This window comes from Corvus kubaryi, unplaced genomic scaffold, assembly GCF_017639235.1.
Source record: "Corvus kubaryi isolate FWS band 111438036 unplaced genomic scaffold, C.kubaryi_AGA036_p1.0 37398, whole genome shotgun sequence".
In the NCBI taxonomy this organism is placed as follows: Eukaryota; Metazoa; Chordata; class Aves; order Passeriformes; family Corvidae; genus Corvus; species Corvus kubaryi.
Genome location: NW_024581137.1, coordinates 51,524,482 through 51,550,367, shown reverse-complemented (window position 1 = coordinate 51,550,367; position 25,886 = coordinate 51,524,482). Strand labels below are relative to the sequence as shown.

The following is a 25,886-nucleotide window of genomic DNA, read 5'->3' as shown; positions in this document are numbered from 1 at the left end:
AAGTATAGGTGTAATAAAGAAAATATTATGTATTTTTGAGCACACCGAAGTGCATATTTGTAAGAAATGTAGTGAACTCAAATTAGACCTTATTTACTTCTCATTATCCGAATGTCATAAATTATTTATAGTTAAGTTTTAGTACAGCTTTATCAGGGAACAGAACAAAACCTCCATAGGAACTTATCTCACACCTGCCATAAGCTTTGTCATCAGCTTTCTTTGAAGCATTTGGCACTACAGATAGCAACTCCAATAGAAGAATCTTGGATCTTATCCAGTACAACCATCACTATTTTTCTCACCTAAACTTGGTCATGAAATTTGCTAATTTAAAAACAAATGGGGAAAGGGCTTTCTTGCTTTTTAAAGCAGTCCTACAGAAAGAAAAAGCAAGGAGCACAGTATTATGAAGTAGTTAACTAAAGGAGAACAGCTACCAAATAAAACTCATTTCACATAAACCTACTCTAATGTCATGGCCAGTATGTATGTGTAGGAACCCAGAGTGCTGAGAATATCCCTCTGTCTGTTTTGAAGGGATTTTACCCCCCTGAACAACACTGTTTTGACCTCCAACCTTGGAAAAAACTACCAGCTATCAGACAAGAATTAGAAAATACAATGGTGTGAATCAGGTGATAGACTACTATGTAAGACTGTCACAGGGTGAAAAATTTAGAGGTTTTGGGCTTCTCTTCGTAGTACATAGATAAGAGCAAAAAACATCAAAATGGAGGATTGTTGTTGTTCTCCAAACCTTCTTCTTCTTCTTCTACTACTCCATATTCTGCAGTAAAAGTAATTTGGGATGACTGGACAAAAAATTCCGCAGTTCCTGGCCGTGTTATTGAGTAATTGGTAGGAAAGTGAAAACAATGTACGTTTTTAGTAACCATTGGTTAAATTATCTTTAAAAGGCTGTGTAAATCTTGATAATAGGACTTTTCTCCTGCATTCTTTGCTCTGTGTTACGCCTGGGTCACGCTGGTTGACTCTGTTTCTCTGGTAAGACTTAATAAACAACTATCTGGCAGCAGTGAAACTCCAGGAAAGTCTCAGTTTGTCTCTTGAACTCCTGGCAAGTACTTCAAAACACTCTCCCATCAGGAGAGATTTGATTTACAGCACGGTTCAGTGTCAATATGGGTTTTTATATGTTGGATATATGCTAATCAAGTCTTAGCAAAAATTCAGTATCAATAAAAAAGTTGTCAGATGTTTGAATGCAGTTCACAAGAGATAAGCCTGAAAGTCACCTTAATGTACTGTTGCACTTGCATAGGTTCAAATCCTGTGAAGAGCACCATTGGTGTCAGCTCAGGGGTGAGTTTTTTAGTAGGTGGTGGCAGGTCTTCAATCCTACAAAATACAGGAAATACAGCAGAATGTGATGTTTGGGCTCAAGGCTGTGTAATTTAATTTTGAAATTAGACATACACACTTTTGCAAGTTTTACCAATGGAATGACCCAGATGAACAAGAATTAGGCAGAACTCTGAAGAAAAAAATCACCATGCTGAGAACATGACATATTCTCTTCTTTCTGCACTCTCCCAACTCTCTTACTACTTCACTCTTGTAGTTACTGTTTTATTCCTGCCAACTGTGTAACTGGCAACACCCAAAACCCACTGACAGCTATTTCAGTGAGCAGGGCACAGGATGGTGCAGGCTGACGGGCAGCTGACACTTCTGAGGAACAGTCAGTTAAGGACTATGGGCACTGACTGCTCGCTGCTCTTACCTTGCTCTTTTGGAAGACGGCTGAAGACTGGATTCATTTTGCTTTGGTTTCAAAGGCAACCTCACACCCTGAAATCAGACCAGTTACATGTTTAGATCTGAATCAAGCAGGGAAACCAACTTCTAACCTGAATTAAACACAAATGAAAATGACATGCTGCTGAAGACATGGGGCACCTACTGCTTACACAACAAACCCAAGGGCAAAGCTGAGCATCAGCCAAAGCTTCTCCACAAACTTATATTAAGTGTTCACCAAATAAAATACTGTGGGACATTTTTTCCTTTATCCACTGATAATTATCAATGGAAAAGTCAATGAATTAAATGAGAAAGAAACTGAAAAGTCTGTTCATTTGTTAAGTACATGAAGACTACAATATTCTTCCTGGTGCTAAGCATCATGGAATGGTAATGTCCCAGAAAATACTGTTTTAAACTCAAGTTCCTTAACTACATAAACAGAAGCTGGATAGATAGTCCCACCTCCCCAGTACCAGATCAGCCTCTAGAGCATGTGCCCAGGGGTGGTTAAATGTAGCTTTTAGGCTCTCCTTGGTCTGAGTAACCTGAAACCACAGCTCTCAGGTTCAGGAGTGTGTAACATCTATTCCTTTTTAACCTTCAAATTGACACCTGAAATTCAATGAAGAATGCCAGAGGCACATGAAAGACAGGCAGCATTGTTCCAGCCTTGCTGTGAGAATGTTCCTTTGGGAGGAATAAGCCACAGGGGTCTGTTCCCTGCTCTCAGGAACAGGCATTTTTATGCTAGACAGCCCATAGTATGAGCAGCTGGAAAGAAAAGTGCACGCATTCACATTTTGATGGACATTTCAACTATGAAAAGGCAAGGAGTAGATGGCATCAAGAGCATCTGACAAGACAGCTGTCCTCAGAAGAGGACCCCGAATCCCAAGACATACTTGTGAAGGCAGTGAAGCACCTTGTCTTCCCTGACACTTCCACGTGCCCAGCATCTTCTATTACCAAACCACATTCCTGTGTAGGCACCCAGAGGGCAGCTGGACCAGATTGTCTCCAGAAGCCCCTTTCAGTCTAAGTTACAAAATTCCCACTTCACATGTGCAAGAAGGGTCCCCATAAAAATACAGAAGGGAAGGTACTAAATTACCCATCTGACCGCTGGGGTCTCCATTTGCTACACAAGACAAAACATGGACAAAAACCTGGTGTGACTGACCCACACAAAGAAGGCATGTGTCCATTTTTATGATCAGCTCAACTGCAGTGTGGATGCAAACGGCAGTGGTAACAGACCCAAAACTGAGTTAGTTAAAAGCTATTTTAAATACTAATATTGCATATACTGAATCTTCTCAAAGAGTTTTTTATTTTTCAACAGCAGATATTTTCCTTCTTCAGGAAAATATGAAGACCACACATTTTTCAAAGCATTTAGTTTTCTAAATGTTTCTAAAATGTTTCTAAAAGTTTCCTACAGGCCCACAAAACAATACCACAGGGATCTGTAAGAAGAATGTTTCAAACTTATGGTTAGGAATAAAGTAGTGCTTATTTCTAAAGCTGAGGGGTATTCAAGCAACAGTGCCCTGAATCCCCATCTAAAACATTAGTACAAATTAAGTTTTGTGAGTTACTAAGCACCTCTTTTCTGAACAGTTTACAAAGTGACTGAGATGCAACTGATCCAGAACACAAGAGGTGTGGCAAGAAGTTTTTCTATAATATAAAATGTTATCTGAGAGTCACCTGTAGTACAAATGAACTGGAAGTTCATCAACCTAAACTGGGATTTACCTACATCAAGATATACTGTGAAAAATTATCAAGTATAAATCTGAAATGGGAAGAAAATTTACAATACAAAAAACATGAGATAGGTGTAAGAGCTGACATGGAAACTGCAGCTTATTCTGAATATGTGGAAAACTATCTCATGCTTTGCATGGTTCACAGAAACTCTGCATGACAAAAATTTACTTCTCTTGTATTTTTTCAAGGTACAATTTTTCATTGTTCATTTCCGCTGATATTTCAGGGTTATCAACTACACTTTTTAATGCATGGTATATTTTTAAATCCTAAAATACATGGCACATATGCCCATGGTTTGAGTTCTTAGTATATATCAGAGAAACAATATAAAGAAATTCCACCCTTAATTTACACTATGTATCCTACTTAAAATTCAGTCAATATTATTACTGATTTTGCGTGTTCTGTCTTAAAAACCCTTATGTGGTCTCATCTACAGAGTATGAGGTACTGACTTAAAAAGTACTAAGCCCTTTGTAAAGGTCTGATGTTGAAATTGAAGCGTGAAACACCTAACCCAAGGTGTGTCAACAGCAACTTCATTCCACTAAAATTCCTTAATTCTGCAAAAGATTCTTTCTCAGATTCCTCAAAATAAAATAGAACATTAGCAAAAAGTACAACCAGGAGCTTCAGCAAAGGCAAGGAGTGATCTTACCAAAATAGCTGTATCTATACAGTAATTCAACATACCATTAGAAGTTCTGGTGACACCTTTAATGGGACTCTCCAAGCATCTAGGGAATGGAGAACAGAACAAAAATGACACCATTGCCAAGTTGTTTATACCTGAGGAGACACGCTCCTACTGATTAAACAGGCACACAAAAATGCTGCAGAACAGAAGACTTTGTGAGCGAAACTCTTACCCAGCAGGTTTAGCACGAGGTGCTGGCTGGGGGAGAGCGGGTCCTGGAGGTTGAACACCGTGTAGCGGCTGTGCTGGATCTGCCGCAGCGCCTCGAAGTTGCCCAGCAGGATGTCACAGAGCCACTGCGCGTTCACACACGGGATCCGCCACTCCTTGGCTTTCTCGTACTTCAACCCACTGGCCCTTGGTGGGCAGAGAAGAATAAAAATAATATGTATTGCAAAGAAATCGGTAAACTAGCGATTTCTGATAATAAACCTAGAATACCACTATTTCTTTACTGGTGTATTACTTGTTTAAACTCTGACAGAGGAGATACTCTGAAAAATGCTTTTGTTCTACGTGTCAGAATCAGTCAGTCAGAGAAGAATTTCTGCTGCAAACAGAATCTTTAGACCTGGATTTAAATTCTCCCTCCTTCAACATTTTAGAACAACTACTTAAAAAAAGGTATTTTATTTATGGATGATCTAAGAGTCACCATCACTTAAGACAAAATAGCAACATTGGAAATTACTTTTCTTTTGCCTGTCTTCAGAAGGCCAAATTTACCATGTAATATGCACTGTAATTTAGTTCAATAAAAAGTATCATTAAGTTTATTGCTACTGAAGTGCAGAATTAATAAAAATTAAAACTTTTATAATGAACCATACGTAGCACCTCACATTCAGAGGCACTACCTGCCAAGAGGCTGCTGAGAAAGCAAGGACTATGGAGTAAAGCACTTACTCTTTACAGATGAGAACTGTATTGCTGCGACACAGATAGCCCGTGTATTTGGCACCTGCTAGGTAGGCCATGAGCTTGAGGTCATCTCTGTCACTATCAACAAATCCTGTCACAGAGATTATCTGCAGACAGAAAGACACAGTTATAAATAACTGAACATTGATAGCACTTACAAAACACCCCCATGGAAAATATTTTTCCATGACTAACTTTTTACATTACAATGAAATGCACAGCATGGTGTATAAGCATTTAATTAAAGCATGGCTTGTAGGATACAAACAGTACAATTTAAAAGTGATTTGTTTATACATAAAAATTTCAGGTTTCTAGCAGTAGCTCTGACTCAGGAAGAATCATTTTCATTCTTCTGGTAATATTTCATTCTTCTTTTTCTTATTTACAGAGACCACAGTTTTATTATGAAAGAGCTCAGAGCTAATTTGCTTCTCTCAGATCTCCCCTCTTCCTTCTGCTGCTATTTATATAGAAGCACAAAAAAAAATGCTTACACTTACTTGCTCTACTCTAAGTATCTGAAAACTGTGTTCTACTCTGCCATGAAGCCAAATAAACTGCGCCAGCTGATCACAGGTGGTGAACTGTAATTCTACATCTCCCATTATTATCTTTAATCTTGACAGGTTTTCATTTTTGCCATTCTCTCCTTTTCTTTAGGAAAAGGCAACAGTAATTTTGTTTGAAAGTGTTTATTACATTACATATTACATTTACTACTAACCACTGAGTTCACATGCATGCTGTTACACTCTGATTTTCCCAAATCTGTACTTCTTTTTCTGTCAGTCAGGATAGGCTATTAGCAATGCCATCATCCCATATGTCTGAATCCAGCACCAAGAAATCCAATGCCAAGACATACTTTGGCATCTCGGTTTATACAGCACAGTGCATTCCAAGATGCCTTTGAAAAAACTAAGATTTTTCAACCCAATAAAATTCCACTTCCACACAGCTCCTCATTGCACAGGCAACGGAACTGTGACCTCCTATCCTCTGATTAGTAGCACAGGCTTCTTTTTTAGGTATTTGCTAAGCACTGACTTAGAAAAACCCTCAAAAATCCTCTCAGAATATTGGGTTATGGTAAAGGAAGCACATACTGTTAGATGCGCTGTTGCTCTGCAACATAAAACTGTGCAGCCTGGATTGCTGATACCTTGCTATGTGTAAGTCGTGCAATCTTTGCCCCCTCAGTGTCTGAGAGAGTAACTCACAAAGGCAGGTGTTACTCCTCACTACTCTGAACTCAGGAACACTTGCAAAGCACTGAGAAACACCTAGCAGCAGCACCACATCAACACAGCACCTTAACAGAAGCTTTTCTTCCAAGGCAAAAGAAATGTGTTTTGCTCTGAGTAAGCATTTTCTAGCTCTGTTTTAATACTGCTCATGTAAAGAAGCAAGCAGTGAAGCAAGCATTCTTTCAAAGTAAGCTTTTTCTTCTTACATGCTGAGAGCATGGCTTTCCTCCTGGTGGAAATGCCACTGGAAAATGAAGGGCTCGATGAGGTGGGACCATTTTCTTCTTCTTCAAGATTGCATTCAGCCAATGTGCTGTAATACATCTCTTCCTTTCTCTTAAAGCCTAGGAATACAGGCACAAACAGCTTTGAAAACCCAAAATACATGTTCATGTTATTTTATTTATATATTAATTCTATTATTTTAATTTTTTCTTTTTTTTTTACTTTTTCTACAAATCAAAGCTTAGATTTTAATTGTTTTTCTCTACTTTTTAGACTCTTCCTTCTCATAGCATCTTCCTTAGTGCTCTCTGGAACAAGTCTACTACACACACTACGAAAGTTCATACCCCAAAAAAACCACAAATCATAAAAAACCACATAATAAGAAACTTTGTATTTTCTATCTAAGCATGAAGTGCACAATGCAAAGCCCTGCCTTTCCACTGATAAAATGAAAGCATGTACCAGTACAGGTTCCCAGCTGGCTTACCTGAGCATACATGTTACTGACTTGGCTTTCACAGAGAAGGTGAGTACATCTGCTTGTGAGGGTAGGGTCCACTGTCCCACCATGTGCTTGGATGACCTGGCAAGAGAGCAAACCCAGAACTTCTAGTATGTAACAATTTTTACACTACATTAAGAAACAAAAAAATCTGAAATGAAAGTCCACCCTTTAGGACACTGCCACCATTAGCATCGCTTCACTGAAGAGTTACCCCCCAAAACCAGGTTTGTTATCTAGCTTAAGAACAATTTTGAAAACAAAAACCGAAATTAAATATGGAGCTTTTCATTGAACAAAAAGTCTATTCTTTAGAATAAATGGGAAAAAAACAAAATAAAGATATAGAAATAAAAATAACCCTTCTCATGTTTTTTATTTCTTGTAGTATAACTATTAAACAATTTTTCATGAACTATTCAATTCTATCTCAGCAATAAACACAAGTGCTGTTAAAAATGTCAACAGCTTACTTGATTATGCAAAATTGTAGGGAAAATTCAACTATAAAATCCATCAGAAGTTTCTGAAGAACATCAAAGTCCTCTTATTTAGGAAAGGATACAATCAGATTTCTCTGAAAAATAGAAGTTGGCAAAAAAATAGAAACACTCTATTCTTCAATCTTATTCACTCAGGTGGATACCTCACAGGCTACTAAATGCCAAAATTATATGCAAAAAAGAATGCTTTTATACAATCAAGTTAAAGATAGACAGCGATGCTTTATTACATTTGCTGTACTACAGCTGCCTGATTAAAAGCATAAATAACTGGGAAATAGTTAAGGCTGCAACTTATTTAGCTCATGTTCTGACTGAACATTTAATTCAACCAGGCTGCACAACTTAAGTATTTTTATTACTTTTTCTGGTCAGCAGCAGTTGAATAATTTTTTTTAGGTTGTAACAGTAGAATCACACAAAAGGATGCCCATAGAAAAGTGAACAGTGCTGAAGTACTTCCAATGTTTTCTTTTAGAATGTAGGGACTATGAAATTATGTTACAGTTTTTTAGAAATACAGCAGAATCTTACCCGTTTCCAGGTCGCTAAGAGCTGCTTGTCAGACATCTGTTCTGGGTAATCAGCAATTGCAAAGACACAGCCCAGTAGGAAATACTCTTCTGGAACTGAAATAGTTTGGCACATAAAGAACAAACAAATACTTAAATGTCTGAAGAGTTCATCTCAGAACACACTTGCTACACTGACTTCTTCCTATTACCAGGTTATAAACTTCCTAAATGTACTTCCTTGGAAAAAGTAGGATCCAAAATTTCAAAGCTGAAAGCCTTTAAGGCACAGCTCAGCCCAGAGTTTGATTTTGTTACGGGCAGTTTTTTTCCTGGATGAAGAGGGGCTAAAGGGACAAAAAGAAGGGTCACCAAAAGGAACACATAATACAACTTCCTCTTCTACAAAGATCAGCTATGAATAGCCAAAACTAGTACAGACACAATTCAAAGCAAGGTGTGACAACTTTCTGATATCTTCATTAATTTACTAGTATTTCCAAAGTTGTAGCTGTCCTTCCTGTTCTTACACTCTTTGAAAGCTTCCCCCTCCCCCTCTTCCAAAGAAAAAAAATTTAAAACAATTATGCTATGTATTTACTGTATTTATGTATTAGGTTAAATATTTACTATTTAAAACAACTATGCTATGTATTTACACTGTCCTGAATGTATAGGTTGTGTACTTGTGGTATCAAGTGTGTATTTGAAAGGAGAATGTTCTCAGCACTCTCATGTTTTTCAGATTGCTGGATCATCCTTAGTTATTATTTAAGCATTTGCCTTAAAAATCAGTAAAACCAGTTCTGAGCCAGGAGTGGTATTTCTTACAATCCCATCCTGTAAACACACCATTACTTTTTGATATTCTACCCCATGTCATGCCATTAGCTACTTTTTCGCGGATCAGAAGGGAATAATTACTAACTCTCCACTGCTGGATCATGCCCAAAAAGCGGCTGCTGCTGCAGTTGCTGCTGTTGCTGCTGGTGGTGTTGTGGCTGCTGGGCTGCAACTGGAAGCTGTAGTGCTTGAGGTGTCTGAGTTAAGTGCTGCGCTGCCTGATTCTGCATTTGCTGTTGCTGATGCTGTTGGTGCAGTCGCTGTAAGTGCTGCTGCTGATGTTGCAGCTGCTGCTGTTGCAGCTGTTGCTGTTGCAGCTGTTGCTGTTGCAGGTTCTGCTGCTGCAGCTGTTGCAGCTGCTGCTGTTGCTGCTGCAGCTGTTGCAGCTGCTGTTGCAATACATGCTGCTGCTGGAACTGGAGCGGCTGCGGAGGGCGGTGCAGCTGCTGCTGCGCATGGAGTGGCTGCTGCGGGAACTGGAGCTGCTGCTGGGAGAACTGGTGCTGCTGATGGACTTGCTGCTGCTGCTGCTGCTGGGGAAACTGGTGAGGCTGCTGCTGTTGGAAAGACTGCTGGGAGATCTGGGGTTGTTGCTGCTGGAGCTGCATAAGTTGCTGAGGTTGAAGGTGTAAAAGAGGATGGTGCTGTTGCTGCTGTGCTTGATGTGACTGCTGCAATAAATGTGTCTCTGGTGTTAGTTTCACTTGACTAAACAGCACCACATTTGGATGTCCCTGTTGGCTATGATTTACTTGTTGTTCTAAACTTTTTGTAGGTGCTGAAAGTGATTGTAATATCTAGAAAACAAAGATTATTTTTGTGACCTTTTGGTTGTAATTTAGTTTTAAAAAAATTTAAAGAACTACTGGGAAAATACAATTCCTAGAAGTAAAGAACCCTATGCCTAAATACCTTGTGAGCTAAACAAAAATCTTTAACTGCTTAATAGCAAAATGAAAAGACAGGACTTACACAAAGAGATGTGTGGAGCTGCATGTGGCTCCTAATAAACGGCAATGCACATTGTAGTAGAATTTAAGATTAAAGCCCATCCCTGTATTATTAATAATTTCTCCAACAGCATTATGACTATTAACACTGTATTAATAATTACATCGATCAACTGCAATATTAATTTTAAAATCCCATTGGCCCACTAAATTCAGAGCTTAGTTCTATAGACTTACTTTCACTTAAAAATTGCTAATGATGCCTTCATTAATTAGTGCTGTTTGAAACACGGGAATCTTGTTCTCTTTTGAATCAATTCAGGAATATATAGCTTGTTTTTTAATCTCAATTCCAAAAAACAAAGAAAAACATTGATCTGCTGAGCACTAAGGGTTTTTTGGGAAAAAAAACCAAAACAACCTAACCTCCCTACTTAAGATTACTAGATTTTAGGTTTATATAGAGTGCTGAAGTAATCCGGAATTTAATTTTATTTTTAGAAGTGTAACTCACTGTTAGAAAAATCATTTTACACTAAGCAGACACAAGTTAGGAAGTGAATTTTTAAGCATCAGAAAAGGGAAAATTAGGCAAAATTCTAATAGATTAGGATGAGTTCTACATATTTATGAAAATATTTTAATATAAACTACGTATTAGAAATGAGGAGCAATAGGAAATTCTAGACTTGCCATTCATAAAGCCTTTTAAACATGAAATCAGCTTTGATGAATCCTGAAAAGCTTGTTTCCTTCAAAAGCGTCACCTTCAACGATGCGCATGTGTGAGAGAGGAACCAAAGCCCACCACTAGAGCACAAAGCCAATTAACTGTATCCTCTCAACCAGACATCCATCAACTCTCCATCAGAGGTGGCTCAAGTGTTTTCACAATGCACATCAAAACATCTCAGGTGTCATCTAAATAATTCTGATGTGGTTGGTATCGCACACGTGCAACCACGATTATCAATGCACCACGATTATCCATCACTCATGTCTCAGCAGCACCACAGTAGAAACACTCAACAACTAAAAATAACACACACAAAAATGTTTCTGGGGTTCGGTATGAGGAGCTACTCTCCACAACGAGTACCAAAAGCCAAAACTACAGAAGCTTCAGGACATGTATTTCAAAATAAAGGGATAAAACTTTCTAAAGTATTCTACGGCTATATTCAGAAAGTAACAATGTATCTGCAAACACCTGATGATGACAGATCTTGCCACTCAGCAGAAATCTGAGGTTCAAACTAGACACTAACTTGCCAACAACGTTCACCAAGACTTGCACTCATCATTCCGGGCACAAAGTAAAAGAGAAGTTATAGAGAGAAAAGTAGTACTGGTATTCCTCCCTCTAGGAAGCAGATTCACAATTCTAAGATGCAAAGCCTTTCTGCCCATGCTGGAGCTGGCACAGCAGCCTGAGACAGTACCTGGTACAGCCCTCGGACACCACAGCCCAGCCCCTACTTCAGCAGACTTTGGGTGAACAGAGACAAGCCAAAGCACACGACCACCAAGTGCCCTGTAGCTCTGCAAATACTACTGACAGAGAAATACTTCCACAGGGACACCACTGATGTGTATTTGACAGCACAGTGACTGGGCTGGAGACCATGTGGTGGCCAACTTACCCATGCTGGCCAACCGAGCAAAAGGTTGGCAGTTCTGCTCAGGCCTTGCCCAGAAGTCTCAGCCCTCAAACACTGAGAAGGCACTGAGAAGAGGAATCTAAGACTCAGATTTAAAATAAAGCCTGTATTTCCATTCCATATTTAGATGTCACATGAATAGCACAGAACCAACATTTTTGAGTGGCACCACATTCTGTGTTTAAGTACTGGCTGGAAGTCTCTATACTATTCAGGTACCTTCCAAAGTTTTACCATCAGATGAACATCCAAAGAAAGGCACCAGTGCAATTATTCACATAAAAGATATGTCTAACATTTATCAGTTAGGTTCTCATGCTCCCTTGCCACAAACATCTAAGAATTTCAATGCTGCAGATGCAGCATGCTCACTTGCTTTTTATCTTCTTGTAGAAAAACACTCAACACAAGAGCTGCAATTATTTCAACTACACAAGTGGCATAAGAAAGTGTAAGTTTGGACTTCTCCATAACAATGTGTATACTATATAACAGCCTAGTGATGCCCAGCAGAACAATGCAGTATAGAACTGAACCTACTGTGGGAACAATCAATTTCACAGTTTTATGTGTTTATAGTATAAATAATTCCTTGCACTGTCTGAGAAGCTTGAAGGATAGGAAATCAGGTGTCCTGAACTAGCAAAATAATTCTAAATTAATGCTTTTTTTCCCTCTCTTACCAAGAAGTCCTTACTGAAAATCTAAACCATGGTATAGTTATACATAGCTTTACTCTTCTAAACATTTTTTCTAAATGCATTCTTACTTCTGTGAACCTGCTAGAAATTAAGTTACTTATTACGGGGAAAATATGAATTTGGCCACAATTCTAAGTAACAAGGGGACATTTTAACTTTGGGTATTTTAAGAACAGTAAAAGGAAACTGAAGTTCTTGGACACGATAGTTCTTAAGAAAAAGTCCAATAGCTTATAAATTAAAAATCCAACACTTACATGTGCTACATTTGATGGTCTATTAATCTGCTGAATATCAGCACTATTAGTAATATTCCTTAACGTCCGCACGGTTGGACTCCACGTGGCCATCACTTCCTGGCGGTCAGAACTTTGGGCACCTTGTACTGAAGCCATGAGGTTGCCTCTCATATCAGGAGGCAAAATGTTACCTGGCACTGGTGGGACATTGGCACACAAATTAATCAACCCGGAGTCTTTCCCTTGAGGCAACCTACGCTTTGCTGCAGATGCCTGTGGGACTTCAGCTGGTGTCCAATTCAAATTCCTTTCTTGCTTTTCTGGAGAGGAATCGGAAGAATCATCGAACATCAGTTCCCCTTTTGCCTTATCAGCAGTAGTAGATTTTGGTGAAAAAGCTTGATCACCCAAAGGAGATCCTTCTCGAGAAGATGCTGGGCTTGATAATTTTTCATCAGTACTAGCCTCATTTTGTGAATCTTGTTCTTCATTTTCTGCTTCTTCCTCCTCTTCCTCTTCCTCCTCTTCTTCCTCCTCGTATATAATTAAACGAGGATGATAAGGAGTCTCTTCTTTTTTACTCTTATCAGCTATAGAATCCAGTACCCAGTCTGGGGTCACAATTTTAATGCTGTCCCGTTTATAAGCACATTCATATTTTTCCTGGGGGGGAAAAAAAATTATTTAAAGACAAAAAAATTGCAAATAAGCTCTTTGAGATCAAGACTAGAGCATGGAGAAGAAGATCACAAGAGGCTGTCCAATACCAGAGTGATCTTGCCCAGATCCAACAGGACACACTCCACACTACTGTGCAGAAGCACAAGTTCCAAGATTAAAACAAAAAACCCCAGATTCTCCACATTTACAATATTAAGGACTCAGAGACACAACTGCAGAAGACAAATGTCTTCACTTGCAAAATTCTTCTCTAACCCAACCACCAAGATTGCAACCCAGCAGCGAGGAACATCACAGTCAGTACTAAAATTCAGGTGATTTTAGGTGGACATTAAGGCAAGTCTAAATACAGTTTATGTTTTGTCCCCTATTAAAAAAAAAAAGTAAAAAAACCCAGCCCCACCATGGAAAAGCATTTGGGGAAAAAGTCAGAATTTCATAATAAAGCAGAGACAAATTTTTAAAAGGTGATCACTGAAAAAAAAGCATTTCAGCAGGAATACAGCTTAAATCTGAAAGCTTCACCATTTCCTTTACTAATAAATAGATTAGACACAGAATCTATTAGAATCTAAATAGTGTTCTATTTGTTGGAATATCCTCTTTGATGGAAACCCCTCACATACATCAAAACAGTACAGAAAAAAAACTTTCTTTCAAAAATCTGAAACTTATTTCAGTATCTAATATTTAAAAGTGATTGAGCTGGTATTTTCTTTTATGTCAAACAACATAAATTAACAACAAGCACATTCAGAGTGATTCTCTGGAGTTATTTCCTACAATGAAACTGTCATTCATACATAATAAAAGATTGGAGATGAAACCAAGTTTATTTGCCAACACGAGTTTTTATTCTTTCTTTCTGGTGAGAATTATTAACAATCTTGTTTTATCATCCTGTGTCTAGTCAGAGCAATCAAGTAAGGTTTCCTACTGACAGAATTGTTCTCGTTACAAACTGCTGCAGGTTCCCCTGTAGTGTATCAGAGCAGCAGGACTGGAAGCAAAAAGTAATCATCCCATAAAATTGTTCCCATTCAATGACTATGTGCATTAAAATATTTGTACCCTACAGACAGGAAATGCTAATACCTTGTTAAGTTTCTGAACTGGCAAGCTAAAGACAATATTCTTTGTTCTAAAAAGCTTATTATTTAAGCTTTTAAGTAAGTTATTAAAGTTATGATTCTTAATGTATTTCATTGCCTCTTACAAACAAAATTTTAGGTAATAAAGCTTTATCCAAGCATTGTATTTTATTGCGATGAAAGGGACAACTAGAATGGTGCTTGACATCCTTCTAAATAGTCCACAGAAGAAAGATCAAGCACTTAATAAAAAGAAAAAGTCAAAATCAACACGCACACATATTCACCAAAAAGAACCCAGCCCTACAAAGTTTCCTATATTTTAAAGAAGGAAAAGCATTCATCTCCCATAGTCACACCTTCTCTTCTCCCAATGCCAGCCCATGTTTTATTCTTCCATTTTTCAATTTGGTCCTTCATTTTTCTTCATTGATTCTGTGTCTGTGGATTTATAAATCACAATCACTAATGACTGTGACATATAAAACTTGGGCTAAGACAAACAAGAAAAATATTAAAATTCTTTATTCAAACGGGAATTCAAATACCAGCGTGAAACTGGACATCTTTTGAATTAATCAGGCTTAAAGCCATGCAGAAAATAACTACAAACTTGTCAAAGTCACCCCAAGACAAAACTGAATAGCTGCAATGCATAATTTTGCTGAATTTAGTTGTTAATGAACAGTCTTAAGAATTCTAACTTCAGGGAGATGGAAAATTTTTGACTGTTTGAAGCCAAATGAGAACTACAAGAAGAATTGTATATGTAAAAAACTCTTACCCCCTTTGGCTCAGGCACAATCAAATGAGTACACTTCTTATTGAGGCTCAGCTGGCAATTCCCTCCATAAAAAGTAATCAAAGCCCACAGCGTACTTCGGTCTTCAGATGAAACCTAAAAGGAAGGTAGAAAAGCCTTTTAGTTCTGTGCACCCAGCTGTCTACAGCTGGAAGAATGTTAGTAATCCACAACATACCATTTACAAGGCTGGCTAATGTATTACCTATCACTTTTAAATACCAAATTAGCATGAAAGAGAGAAAAAAGGATGACAAAGACACACAACAAGAAAAACCACTGAAGAGTAATTTTTAACCTGCACAGAGACAGAGAAAACAAAGAGAAAAAAAAGTCATAGTACAACAGAAGAACTGGTATCTCTCCTTAAAAAAGCAAAGCATCACACATGTAATGCACATTGGAGTAGACTGAAATATGGTTCACTTCTTACCTGAGAGAGACAAGCAGTGACTCCAAAGAAGATCTGACATGATTCTGGAGAAAAGCCATTTACACTGGAAAGTAGGTGTCAAGGATGCAAAATAATTAGATGAAAGTTTCCTGAGTGACATTAGAAGGAAATTAAACTGTCTGTGTAGTACTTCTCAGATAATACCAAGTATTTGACCATTCAAACGCTTTAATCTTTGAAAGCACATTTGCTGTTTGCAATTGAAGTTGTATGCGGCAAGAAAAAACCTGATGTTCAACTGAATCAGGACACCTGTAACATTATGATCAATTTTGGTAACACTCTAAACCAGAACTGACCTGGGAAAGACAGACAGACCATTGGACTTCAGCAACTTCCCTCCCTTTTCCACACTTTCATATGCTCTTATGCTTACGATCCCTGCCCATTTGTCAGAAAAAAAACGACTACAGAGACAGGTGTACATTGTGTCACAAGTAGACAGAGATTTTTTAAATGAAACAAAATTATTTTCCCCGTGATGTTGACAGATACACCAGCAACACTCAAGTTCTGAGGCCCAGAAGAGACAGCACACAGCAAGCTGATGACGAAGCCCAGAGCAATTTAAAACTTAAGAATAAATAACTGCCATTACCCAGAATACCTCAAGGAGTTCAAGCCTGATGAACATCCTAAATTGTTCTCCATTTCATCCAAGGCAGAAATTCAGTACTGGATCTTTCGTAAGGGTACATGTGTCTACTCCCTGCCTGAGTACCTACTGCGAGCACATAAAGCACAAACAGTTGGTATTTAACTTTTAAGAGGTTGATCAGTTTACCTGGAGCTTGCACTCTCTAAAGAACAGGAGTGAAACAGACTCTCTTAAAACAGTTACAAGTAGCATAACAATAAAACAAAAGAGGGAATACAGCAAAACTCACTTTTTTTCCTGCCAGCAACAAAACTCCAGAAGTGCTCTTTTATCTGTACAAGACCATGGAAAAATACACCCTCCTCATTCTTGCTTTTGCTGTGAAAGAAATTGCCAGCCCCCTTTGCGGCATTATAGCCAAGGTTTTCACACATGAAACTCTTTTTCCTTCTTCACTAAGTCTGCTTCCAGCTTCATTTTTCTGCTACTTCCCTTCCACTGCAGGTTAGTCAGACTTTGCAAACATCAGTGGCAAGGCACAGGAGAACACTCTGCCTTCCTAAGTTCTTCCCTGGTGAAAACAACTTTCACTAAGAAACAGACAAAATTACTGTGCTTTTACATTGTATTAAATCTTTCTCTATTAAACTTTACCTTTAGCAACTGAGAGGCAAATGCCCATCAAATAAGCACCAGAATTGGTAAGGCAACATAAAATCCTTAAGGCTCTTATTAGATCCATATGTCTAACTGACACAAGATGTTTCTAGGACTTGGTTCTTCAGAAATTCAATGACCACTTCGAGTATTACCAAATTAAAACATAAACAAAAGACAAAAATGCACAGTCTCAAACTTCTGCCTAAACTGTGTCCAAAAGCTATCAACTGGAAAAATTAAGCTATTCCTATTAACAACTGTATTTTTTTCATTATGGCAGTACCTAAATCCCTAACGAAAGGCCAGATGTCACTGCACTAGAAGTCATAAAGAGACTGAAACAGGATAAAACAAAGTTAAGACTTAACAACCCATTTTAGTGAGCACAATAAGACTCAGAGTAAAACCTAAACCCACCATGCTCTAAGGACATGAAGTGCTAGAAACTCAAAAGTCCAAGGACATATTTATTGCTGACAGGTGTACAAAACTTCCTTCTTCCATGCAACTGAAGAACAAGACCCTACTGAGACCTGGTCTTTTCATTTGGCCATTCCAATGTTCCCACAATAAAGACTTCCTGAGCAATAGCCATTGAGGGCTACATTCCCACATTTATTGCTACAATTTAGTTATGGACTGCATCACTCTGCTGTTTCATGTTTATTTCTCTTCTGGGTATCCAATAACGTCAGCTCTTAAGAGCACCCTTTTAAAAAACCCTGGTTGCAGATGGAAGACAAATTTTTTAATAGTGCAACTTCTTCATGTGAAAGAACGTCAATAATGAAATGCTAGGTTACTTAAACCTGAAAATGTAGGTAATTCCAAGGGTTTTTCTTGTGAACGCTCCTCATGGACACAAAAAAGTTTAGAGACGTGTGACATAAGCAACTAAACACTCTCATCCTGATGATGAAAGGACAATAAACACATTTATTATGTCCAGACAAAAATGACCAAGACCACTAGCCTAGACCACACCACAGAAACACAGTGCGATGCACAGGCACGCACCTTAAACTACTGGGTATAAAACAGGAATTCTGAATCCCTGAAGCACATTAAGGCCTGAATTCCTAATATGAACACCTGGATTCTTGCACCTACCACCTCTTGTTTTCCATCTCATAACAGTTGTCCTCTAAGTGCCTGTGAAACACAAAATAGGCAAAGGGACAGGAAAACTGAAGACAAAGAAGCTCCAAGCACACTGCAATCTTGGCAGGCAGAACACCTGCAATCATTTTAGAAATTTAAGCAGTACCTATTTGAAACAGTCTTGAATCCTTCAATGGTATCCATGTTTTCTACAGATTTTTGAACTTAAAAGGATACGGCAGAAGAGCTCCACAGCGAACAGACAAGATCACCCAGGAAGGCTGAAGAAAACAAAACCCACAAGACATTAAAAACCTTGGTCTAAATGAATTACCTTCCAAGTTCATGCTATAGCTAGTTTTAATACATGTTTTCCAGATTTGGAAGTCTAAGTGTTTCACAGACACTGCACCTAGTCTACAAAAAAGACTTCATTTATTTGCAAGAGTTCGCATAAAGACAGCTCAAAGGTTGTGTAGCAACCCTCTTCTCCCATGCCATTTACAGCATTTATTCATCCTCTCCCTTTTTGCAGTTCTCCTTGCCTGTAAGAAAAAATAATTCAGATAATCCCACCCTACACGCATCACCAAGGAGTGAAGAACCCTAACCTTACACAGAATGAGTTTTCTAAAGACAGAACAGTGCTGGCTGCTGAGCACTGATGGCCTCTACCTGACAGTATTCTGGGACAGAAGGGCTCAAAGGGACACAGGGAGGTGGCAGCAAATGAAGGAGATGTAGGACACTGGTCCCAATTCAACAGAGTAAGGAAGAATGGGCAAAGAGTAACATCACATTCAGTATAGAATTACTTTCCCTCAAAGACAAGCAAAAGAATATATTGTGGCAACAGTGTTTTATGGCATCCCAGTTCTTGTTATTCTCTTTCCCTTGTAAGGAATAATACAAAAAATAGCTAAAAACATTTAACTTCTAACTCCCCAATCCTCAGGGGAAAAAAAAGGGTATTTTCCTTCCTTAAGTTTTTATCTTCCTTTTTCCCTATAACCAGCTACTTTTGCCTCTGACTTCCAGTCCCTTAATACTTAGTCTGATCTTCCTGATTACAAATCATGCTGTGATGTTTTCAGGTCAAACTAAGTGACATTAGTGAAAGATCTGCTCTCATCTGGCAAATGAGATGGCAGTTATGAAGCAAATTAAATTATCTGAGTGGCATTAGAAAGCAGGAACTGCTCTTTATGGCATTGATGTCCCTCCTTCTCATGAAAATGGCAGCAGTTTCCTTGTTTATGAAGTTAAAATTACACCAAAAAGCATTTCAGAAAAAGGAACTAAAAATTAACCAGCACACCCATTAAAACCGTAAGGGTCCCTAGCCAAAGCACCTTTCATTTTTTAGAATTAATTCACAGTTCTACACCATCAGGTGAACTCTTATGACAAAACCTATCAAAATTCTCTACTGCCACCTGTACCCATCTGGAAAAAATAAACCAAAATCATGTACCCAAAGGTACCAGCACTGAAATTCTAGTGTTATTTCTTCCAATCTCTCTCATGACTTCCAGAGTGACAAGTTCACATTTGCAAAGACGAAGCTCATAATTTTTCACTGAAAAAATATCCCACTATTGCAAGGTAGTAACAAAATACTGCTTTTTCAGTGTAAGAAAGTGTAATTCCAGTGTAAGAAAGAAAAAAAAAGACTAAAAAACCCCTTAAAAAACTAAAATAAAGAGGGAAAACCCCCTAATTTTCTACAAGTTCCTGTAGTCTGTAATTAGCATAGTATACATATGCAGAATCAACAAAATAATTTTGCACCTTGCCAATTATATATGTGTTTAAAAACACCCCTCAGTAATCTACTACTTACTCTAAATTAAAGTTTTCTGTTGCCAGAAGCTTGTAAGAACCTTCCCATCACAAATATTTCTAAAGTAGAGCTAGCAGGACATCATCTCACAGATGATAGATACAACAGAGTAACAACAGGAAGGTGAGAACAGAACTGTAATAGAAGTCAAGTGAGGATAAAAGTTTGTGTAACAAGAAGGTAACATTTTTAAAGACCCGTTTTATTTGGTCATCATCCAAAGATGAATATTTTGTTACAACAATAAAATATCTATGTCAGTACTTTGACAATATCATGGATGGATGAGTCACTCACTTTTACCACAGGGAGATCAAAAACTTCTCGAGATTCTCCAACTTCTGGATTGTCCCCATCTTCTGAAATAATATGTGAGGCCAGTGCATTGTAAGAAACTTCCTTTGCTTTCCCAGCTTTCAGAAGTTGGATAACCTAAAGCCAAAGGAGAACAGGGAAAAGCCAACAATTTTTAGCAACTTTTATAGGAGAAAAACATTACTGCAAGAAGAAACTAACACTGGATGGATGCATTAATATGACCTTCTCTCTTGGCTGTCCTCTTGTTGGTGGCCGGCACTTTCCTGAAGTTGCCAAACATACTACATTTAAAAACCTGACTGCCAAAGGTTTACATCTCTTCTATATTTTCATCATTCCATCTGAACATCTACTTTTCAAAATAACTGAGAATGAGGTAGGAGTTGGGGAAATGTTAAGGTTTTTCCAAAATACGTATTCCTAAAAAAACATATGAAAACCAATTTCCCTCAAGCAGGGAAAGAAAGCTCTTCGAAGTGTTTGGTTTTGCATAGGATAGCTCTGGAAGTGTTTCAATATACCTTAAAGTAGGAGGTTGAATTCTAAGGACTAAGTGATTTAGCAAAATATAGAAAAAAAAACCTAAGTAGGACTCACGCTCCCTAAATTTACCTTTAGGAGCTGGAACTGAAGTGCCTCACTCCACTGCTCTGTGCTGAGAGAACGCAAAACACCTCCCAACCACCAAAGCACATCTCACTCCCAGTTTTGCAAGGCCCAAATAGCAGATGCTGCTTTAAGTGTTCACTGATCTCTCAGCTCTGCTGTAGAGATCTGTGTGATGAATCCAGCCCTGTGCCCCAAAAAACAAGACTTTCATTCGAACAGAGAACGAAGGTAGTGAGGCGTAGAGGGGAAGAAGAGAGAAATGTTTTAAAACATTACAGTCTAGAGTTCAAAAGTTCAAAATGCCAATTAAGATCATTGTTTCATTTCCCTTTTATTATTCCGAAATAATGATTTAGAACAAAACTGGTGTGATGTTCATCTTCCAAAACCTGCCAGGGACAGATGCCTATCTCTGCAAACCTGCTGGGGACATTCCCTTCATAACAGGATGCTCTGCCCACAACAGTGAACAGCAGAGAGCAAGGCAATGCATTCATCAAACAAAATACTAATTAATTGGTCCTTAAGCAATTACTTACTACCCTGTACACTCACTAGGACAAAGAAACACTGAAAAAGAGACTCTCCCAAAACACAGCATCAGGCTATTTTATAAAGCATTTCTGCTAAGCACAGAAACAAAGATAGAAAAATCATCACTCACTGAGGAGGCAATTTTGGCATTTCCTGGCTGAAGTACCTGACTTTAAAACTCCATTTGAAAAAACAAAAATCAACTTTTTTTCTGCAATGGATGAATATTACCAAAAGAATTACCCTAAAATAACCAAGAAAATTGATCATGAGTTTGCTGTTCTTGTCACCACAGCCAGAAACAGGAGTGAATGCTTCCATCTTGCACACCAATCCCCTAAATACACCTTCCTGCGTGAAATCCAGTTAACCATAAAGAAACACAGGATACTATCATTCCAGTGGGGGAAGCTAAATCCAAATAAAGCACTTTTGAAAACAGAAGGTATTTAAGAACAGTCTCAGCACACAAACTCCTTGTCTCACACAGTTACAATCCCATTCAACTGCTCATTTAGGGGAAGGCTAAAAAAAGAAGTGAACGTCATGAAAACTGAGAACCCAAATCTGACAGCATCAGAAAGAAGCTATAAATAATGTGCTAGAACTATGATTTTTTTTATATCAAAACAATGTTGCACTACAGAACTTGTGCAAAACGTCTGCTTATACAAAAGGTTACACTGCTTTCATGTAGTAGTTTAAACACTAAAAATACGATACATAATTATTCGATTATTTTATGTGTCATGAAAAAGATTCTTCCTAATTTAGCTTATGTCAACTTCAAAACTCCTCTCAGAATACACAACTTCTTCAGATTAAGTAGTGCCTGGACTGAGAAGTTGTATTGGCACAATTAAAGAACTCACTTATACTGGTATCAGCCATATATCTGTACCTAGAAGATAAAATGCTGAAAAGCCTTAACATGAACACCGTAAAAATCCTGCATTTCAGGTATTGGTTTATACCCATTAAATGAAATTTCTTTTTGGCGGGGGAGGAATAAAAACTTTATCTTGTTCTCTCCCACTAAAATCTGTGCTGGAAGAAACAAGAGGAATAGTTCAAAACTAAGAAGTTGGACAATGGGCATAAAAAAATAAATTAAACAAGATAACCAAAACTCAAATATCCTGTTCAAAGACCTTGTGCTGCATTGCATTACTTTTTATCTCTTTCTGATGGAAATATTGATTTTAACTGGTGTTTCCAAAGCACGATGGTCTGGGTTTATATGTTTGAGGAAAGCAGGAAGAGCATTTATCAAAAGAAAAGGAGTAGCTGACATCTACTCATCAGCCTCAGTAAGGTGTGAGCAGCAAAGTGCACCCAATGGAATGGAACGGATTTAAAGTTGAGAGGCAGCCTAATTCTCCATCGTTTGCCAAAGAACACCTAGGCACAATTCCAGACTTTTGTTTCCCTTCCAATTTATGCTGCATATGCTTTAATAGGCAGTGGTTTGCAGTTATTCACCTGAATAAATTACTTTTTTTTCCCTTACTCTTGGATTTGTTTTGATTAGCGTGCTCACTTGTGCTAGGGCTGTTTTAATATTTACTACAGTAACTGGTTTTCTGTGAAACCATTTGGAAATTTAAGCTGATCAAAGTGTGCTCCTCCCCAGAAAATGAAGGAGGAAACTTCTTTGCAAAAAATCAAGCTGGCATCCACTTGCATATGAAGCAGTAAAAAGCGCCAAATATAGTTGTAATTTTTGTATCAGTAATGGGACAAATTTCACTCTAAGAATGGTCTGGGTTTGATTTATAATTCCTGCATTCTGTCTTGGCTCAAAACACACCTGAAAAATGCTCCTTGTACTCAGGTGCCCCAGGGTACCACAGAGGATGCCCACAGGAGTGGGTGTCCTGGTCTCAGCAAGGATAAGAGCTAATTTATTCTCAGTAGCTGCTACAGTTCTGTGTTTTGGATTCAGAATGGGATAATGTTGATAACACGTTGATGTTTTGGTTTTTGCTAAGTCCTGTTAACACTAAATCAAGGACTCTTTTTTTGTGTCTCATGCTCTGCCAGTGAGGAGGTACAAAAAAGGCTGGGAAAGAGCACAGCCTGGGCAGGTGACCCAAACTGGCCAAAGGGATATTCCACACCAAAGCATGTCATGCCCAGGATATAAATCAGGGGAGTTACCCAAAAAAAAGACTGATCTGGGTTCAGGAACGAAGTCTGGCATCAGTCAGCAGACGGTGAGCAATTCTATCGTGCATCCCTTGCTTGGGGTTTTCTTTCTTTCCCTTTTTCTTATAATTATTATTTACTATTACATCTTACCTGGTTTTCAGGTAAGATATTTATATCTCAACCTACAAGCTTAATTTTTGATTCTCCTCCCCATTCCACTGGGTAGGGGGTGAGAGAGCAGCTGTGCTGTGCTTAGTTGCCAGCTGGGCTTAAGCCAGTACACAGGGTTCTCCCAAGAGCTGGCCCTGAGCTGAGCCCAGCCCGGCTCCTCGCTCTGACCCAGCTCTGCCACCCAACCCAGGCAGAGGAAAATTCAATGCACTGAGTGTGGAGCAAATCAAAGCCCTATGACAATGACTCTGACTGCAAAGAAGAATAAAATTTAACATGAGAAAGAAAACCAGTTTAAGAGAATGCTTGTCTACTTGCTCTATGGGAAAGCTGCTCACTGTCCTCCTATGTCAACACACAGCTAAGTACAGGCCTTTCAGGACACTACTTCTACGACAAATTATTTACAAGAGTCCTACAGGATTTTTGCACTCATCCTCATACACATAATAATAATACTGCTGCTGTAGGGTTTTTTTTGTCAAAAATTTTATGTCTAAAGACCTAAATTTTATATCTAAAGACCTGTCTAAAAAAGTTTTCATCTTGATCTTTAACTGTATTCATCCTAGACTGTATTTCTTTTAACACAATAGGCATGAAAACCATCTGAACAGGCCAGTGCCTGTGTCTCCAAGTCACTTATAAGGCATACGAGGCTCAGTGAGTGCCAGGACAGGAAACTAAAGGAATCCAACGCTGAACTAAGACCTTACTGCAGCAAATACCAGAGAGGCAAAGACTTTAACTTCACTGTGAAGCATACAGTAACCTGCTTGCAGGAAGCTGCTGTCCTAAAGCTCCATGCGGTGTACTTCAAGCACCTGTCTAATTGGACACACCACAGAAACTTTGTTTCAACCACCTTCGCCCACCTCGGGTGTTATTCACTGCAAGGCCACCTGCATTACCCAGGGCGCTGCCCCAGGGCACGGCGGGAGGGCTGGGCGGCCCTTGGCCTAAACCACACCAGCACCACACCGGGCGGTCCCGGGGCGGTACCAGGGCCGTGCCAAGGCGGGAAGGTCTTGTGTGGGAGGGAAGAGCCAGTCCGGCCCCCCGTGACGAACCTTCCCCATGGCCTGTCCCTGTATCTCCGTACGGAACCGGGCACAAGGGAGGGGCCGGGCCTGCGGAGCGCTCGGGTCGGAGGAGCGGCGGCCGCTGCCCCCGCTGCCCGCCCGGCCCGGCCCGGCACAGGAAGTCCCTCCGCCCGCTCCTCCTCCGCTCAGGCGGCTCCGGCGGGGCCTGCGCGGCGGGGCCGCGGCTCCCATGGCGGCGGCGGCGGCGCTTCCCGCGGGCACGGCCGGGATCGGGACCGGGATCTGGACCGGCCGGCTCCCCTCCCCCCCCGCCATCCCTCACGGTCCCTCAGGCGCGCGCGGTCCCCCCCCACTCCCGCCCTTTCCCCGTGAGACGGCGCGAGCCTCGAGCCCGCGCGTGGTAGCCGGGCGATTCCACAGTGCCCCCCCCCCACCGGGAGGGGGGGAGACGAAAGGGAAGGCGGGAATGATCTGAAGGGATGACCCGGTACCTTGGGGTCGATGTCTCCCACCACGAAGAACTTGACGTCTTTGAACATCTCCTCCGGGACTTTCAGCTCCTCCTCGTCGTCGGCCAACATGGTCCCGGCCGGCAGCAGCGGGCGCTCCCCCCCTGCTCGCTATTCCCCCGCGCTCACTGTGGAAAAGCCTCCGGGGCCCGGGTCTCTCCCGTCCCCCTCCCCCCGCAGAGCCGCCGAACCGCGCGAGCAAGGCGCGCGCTGCGGGACACACCATCCCCCGCCGGGACGTAGGGGGGGTGGAAGGGGGAGGGGAGAGCCGCACCGACAAAGCGGCTCCCCCCGCCCGATCAGCGACCACCGCTGCCGCAGGGCCGCGCCTGGTTCTGATCCACAGGCGCTATCCCTGGTCCTTCCTCTCTCTCCGAACCGGACCGGCAGACAGCATCCGGGTCCGGAGCTCCCCCCGCGCGGGATGCAATGGACTCGCCCCGAACGACAGAGGCGGGCAGCGGGGCTACCCGGCCCCGCCCATTGGCGAGGGGGGAGGGAAGGCAGCCGCCTCCGGCCCCGCCCCCCGGGCGCCCAAGCCCCGCCCCGGCCCCGCCCCGGCCCCGCCCCTCGGTGCCGCTGTGGGGGAACGCGGCCCATGGCCCCCTCAGCCGCCGCCGGCAGCCAACAGTTTTGGGGTGTATTCCAAGATCCAGCTCATCAGTGACTGACTACTGACGTACTGACTACTCCCGAAATCAGCGCGTACCTCCACTAAGGTTGGAAAAGCTCTGTAAGGTCGAATCCCACCGAAATAAGGCATTTTTC

At 40.3% G+C, this 25,886-nt stretch overlaps 1 protein-coding gene across 2 annotated transcripts in view; it reads right to left on the bottom strand.

Annotated features, from left to right (window-relative positions):
• PAXIP1 (PAX interacting protein 1) overlaps positions 1 to 25,546 on the bottom strand; it is a 32,818-nt gene extending 7,272 nt beyond the window's left edge. Inside the window, exons 1-15 of one of the 2 annotated variants that reach the window (XM_042043594.1) lie at positions 25,101 to 25,546; positions 20,081 to 20,215; positions 18,178 to 18,221; positions 15,561 to 15,624; positions 15,110 to 15,223; positions 12,572 to 13,216; positions 9,088 to 9,799; positions 8,182 to 8,276; positions 7,130 to 7,225; positions 6,621 to 6,758; positions 5,150 to 5,271; positions 4,416 to 4,600; positions 4,240 to 4,283; positions 1,748 to 1,815; positions 1,260 to 1,362 (exon numbers count right to left, since the gene is read on the bottom strand). In XM_042043594.1, coding sequence (XP_041899528.1) covers positions 1,260 to 1,362; positions 1,748 to 1,815; positions 4,240 to 4,283; positions 4,416 to 4,600; positions 5,150 to 5,271; positions 6,621 to 6,758; positions 7,130 to 7,225; positions 8,182 to 8,276; positions 9,088 to 9,799; positions 12,572 to 13,216; positions 15,110 to 15,223; positions 15,561 to 15,624; positions 18,178 to 18,221; positions 20,081 to 20,215; positions 25,101 to 25,190 — 2,655 coding nt within the window. In that variant the 5' untranslated portion in view covers positions 25,191 to 25,546. The remainder of the gene's footprint in view (positions 1 to 1,259; positions 1,363 to 1,747; positions 1,816 to 4,239; positions 4,284 to 4,415; positions 4,601 to 5,149; positions 5,272 to 6,620; positions 6,759 to 7,129; positions 7,226 to 8,181; positions 8,277 to 9,087; positions 9,800 to 12,571; positions 13,217 to 15,109; positions 15,224 to 15,560; positions 15,625 to 18,177; positions 18,222 to 20,080; positions 20,216 to 25,100) is intronic. The other variant, XM_042043595.1, reaches the window with a different exon arrangement.
• Positions 25,547 to 25,886: the final 340 nt, after the last annotated feature.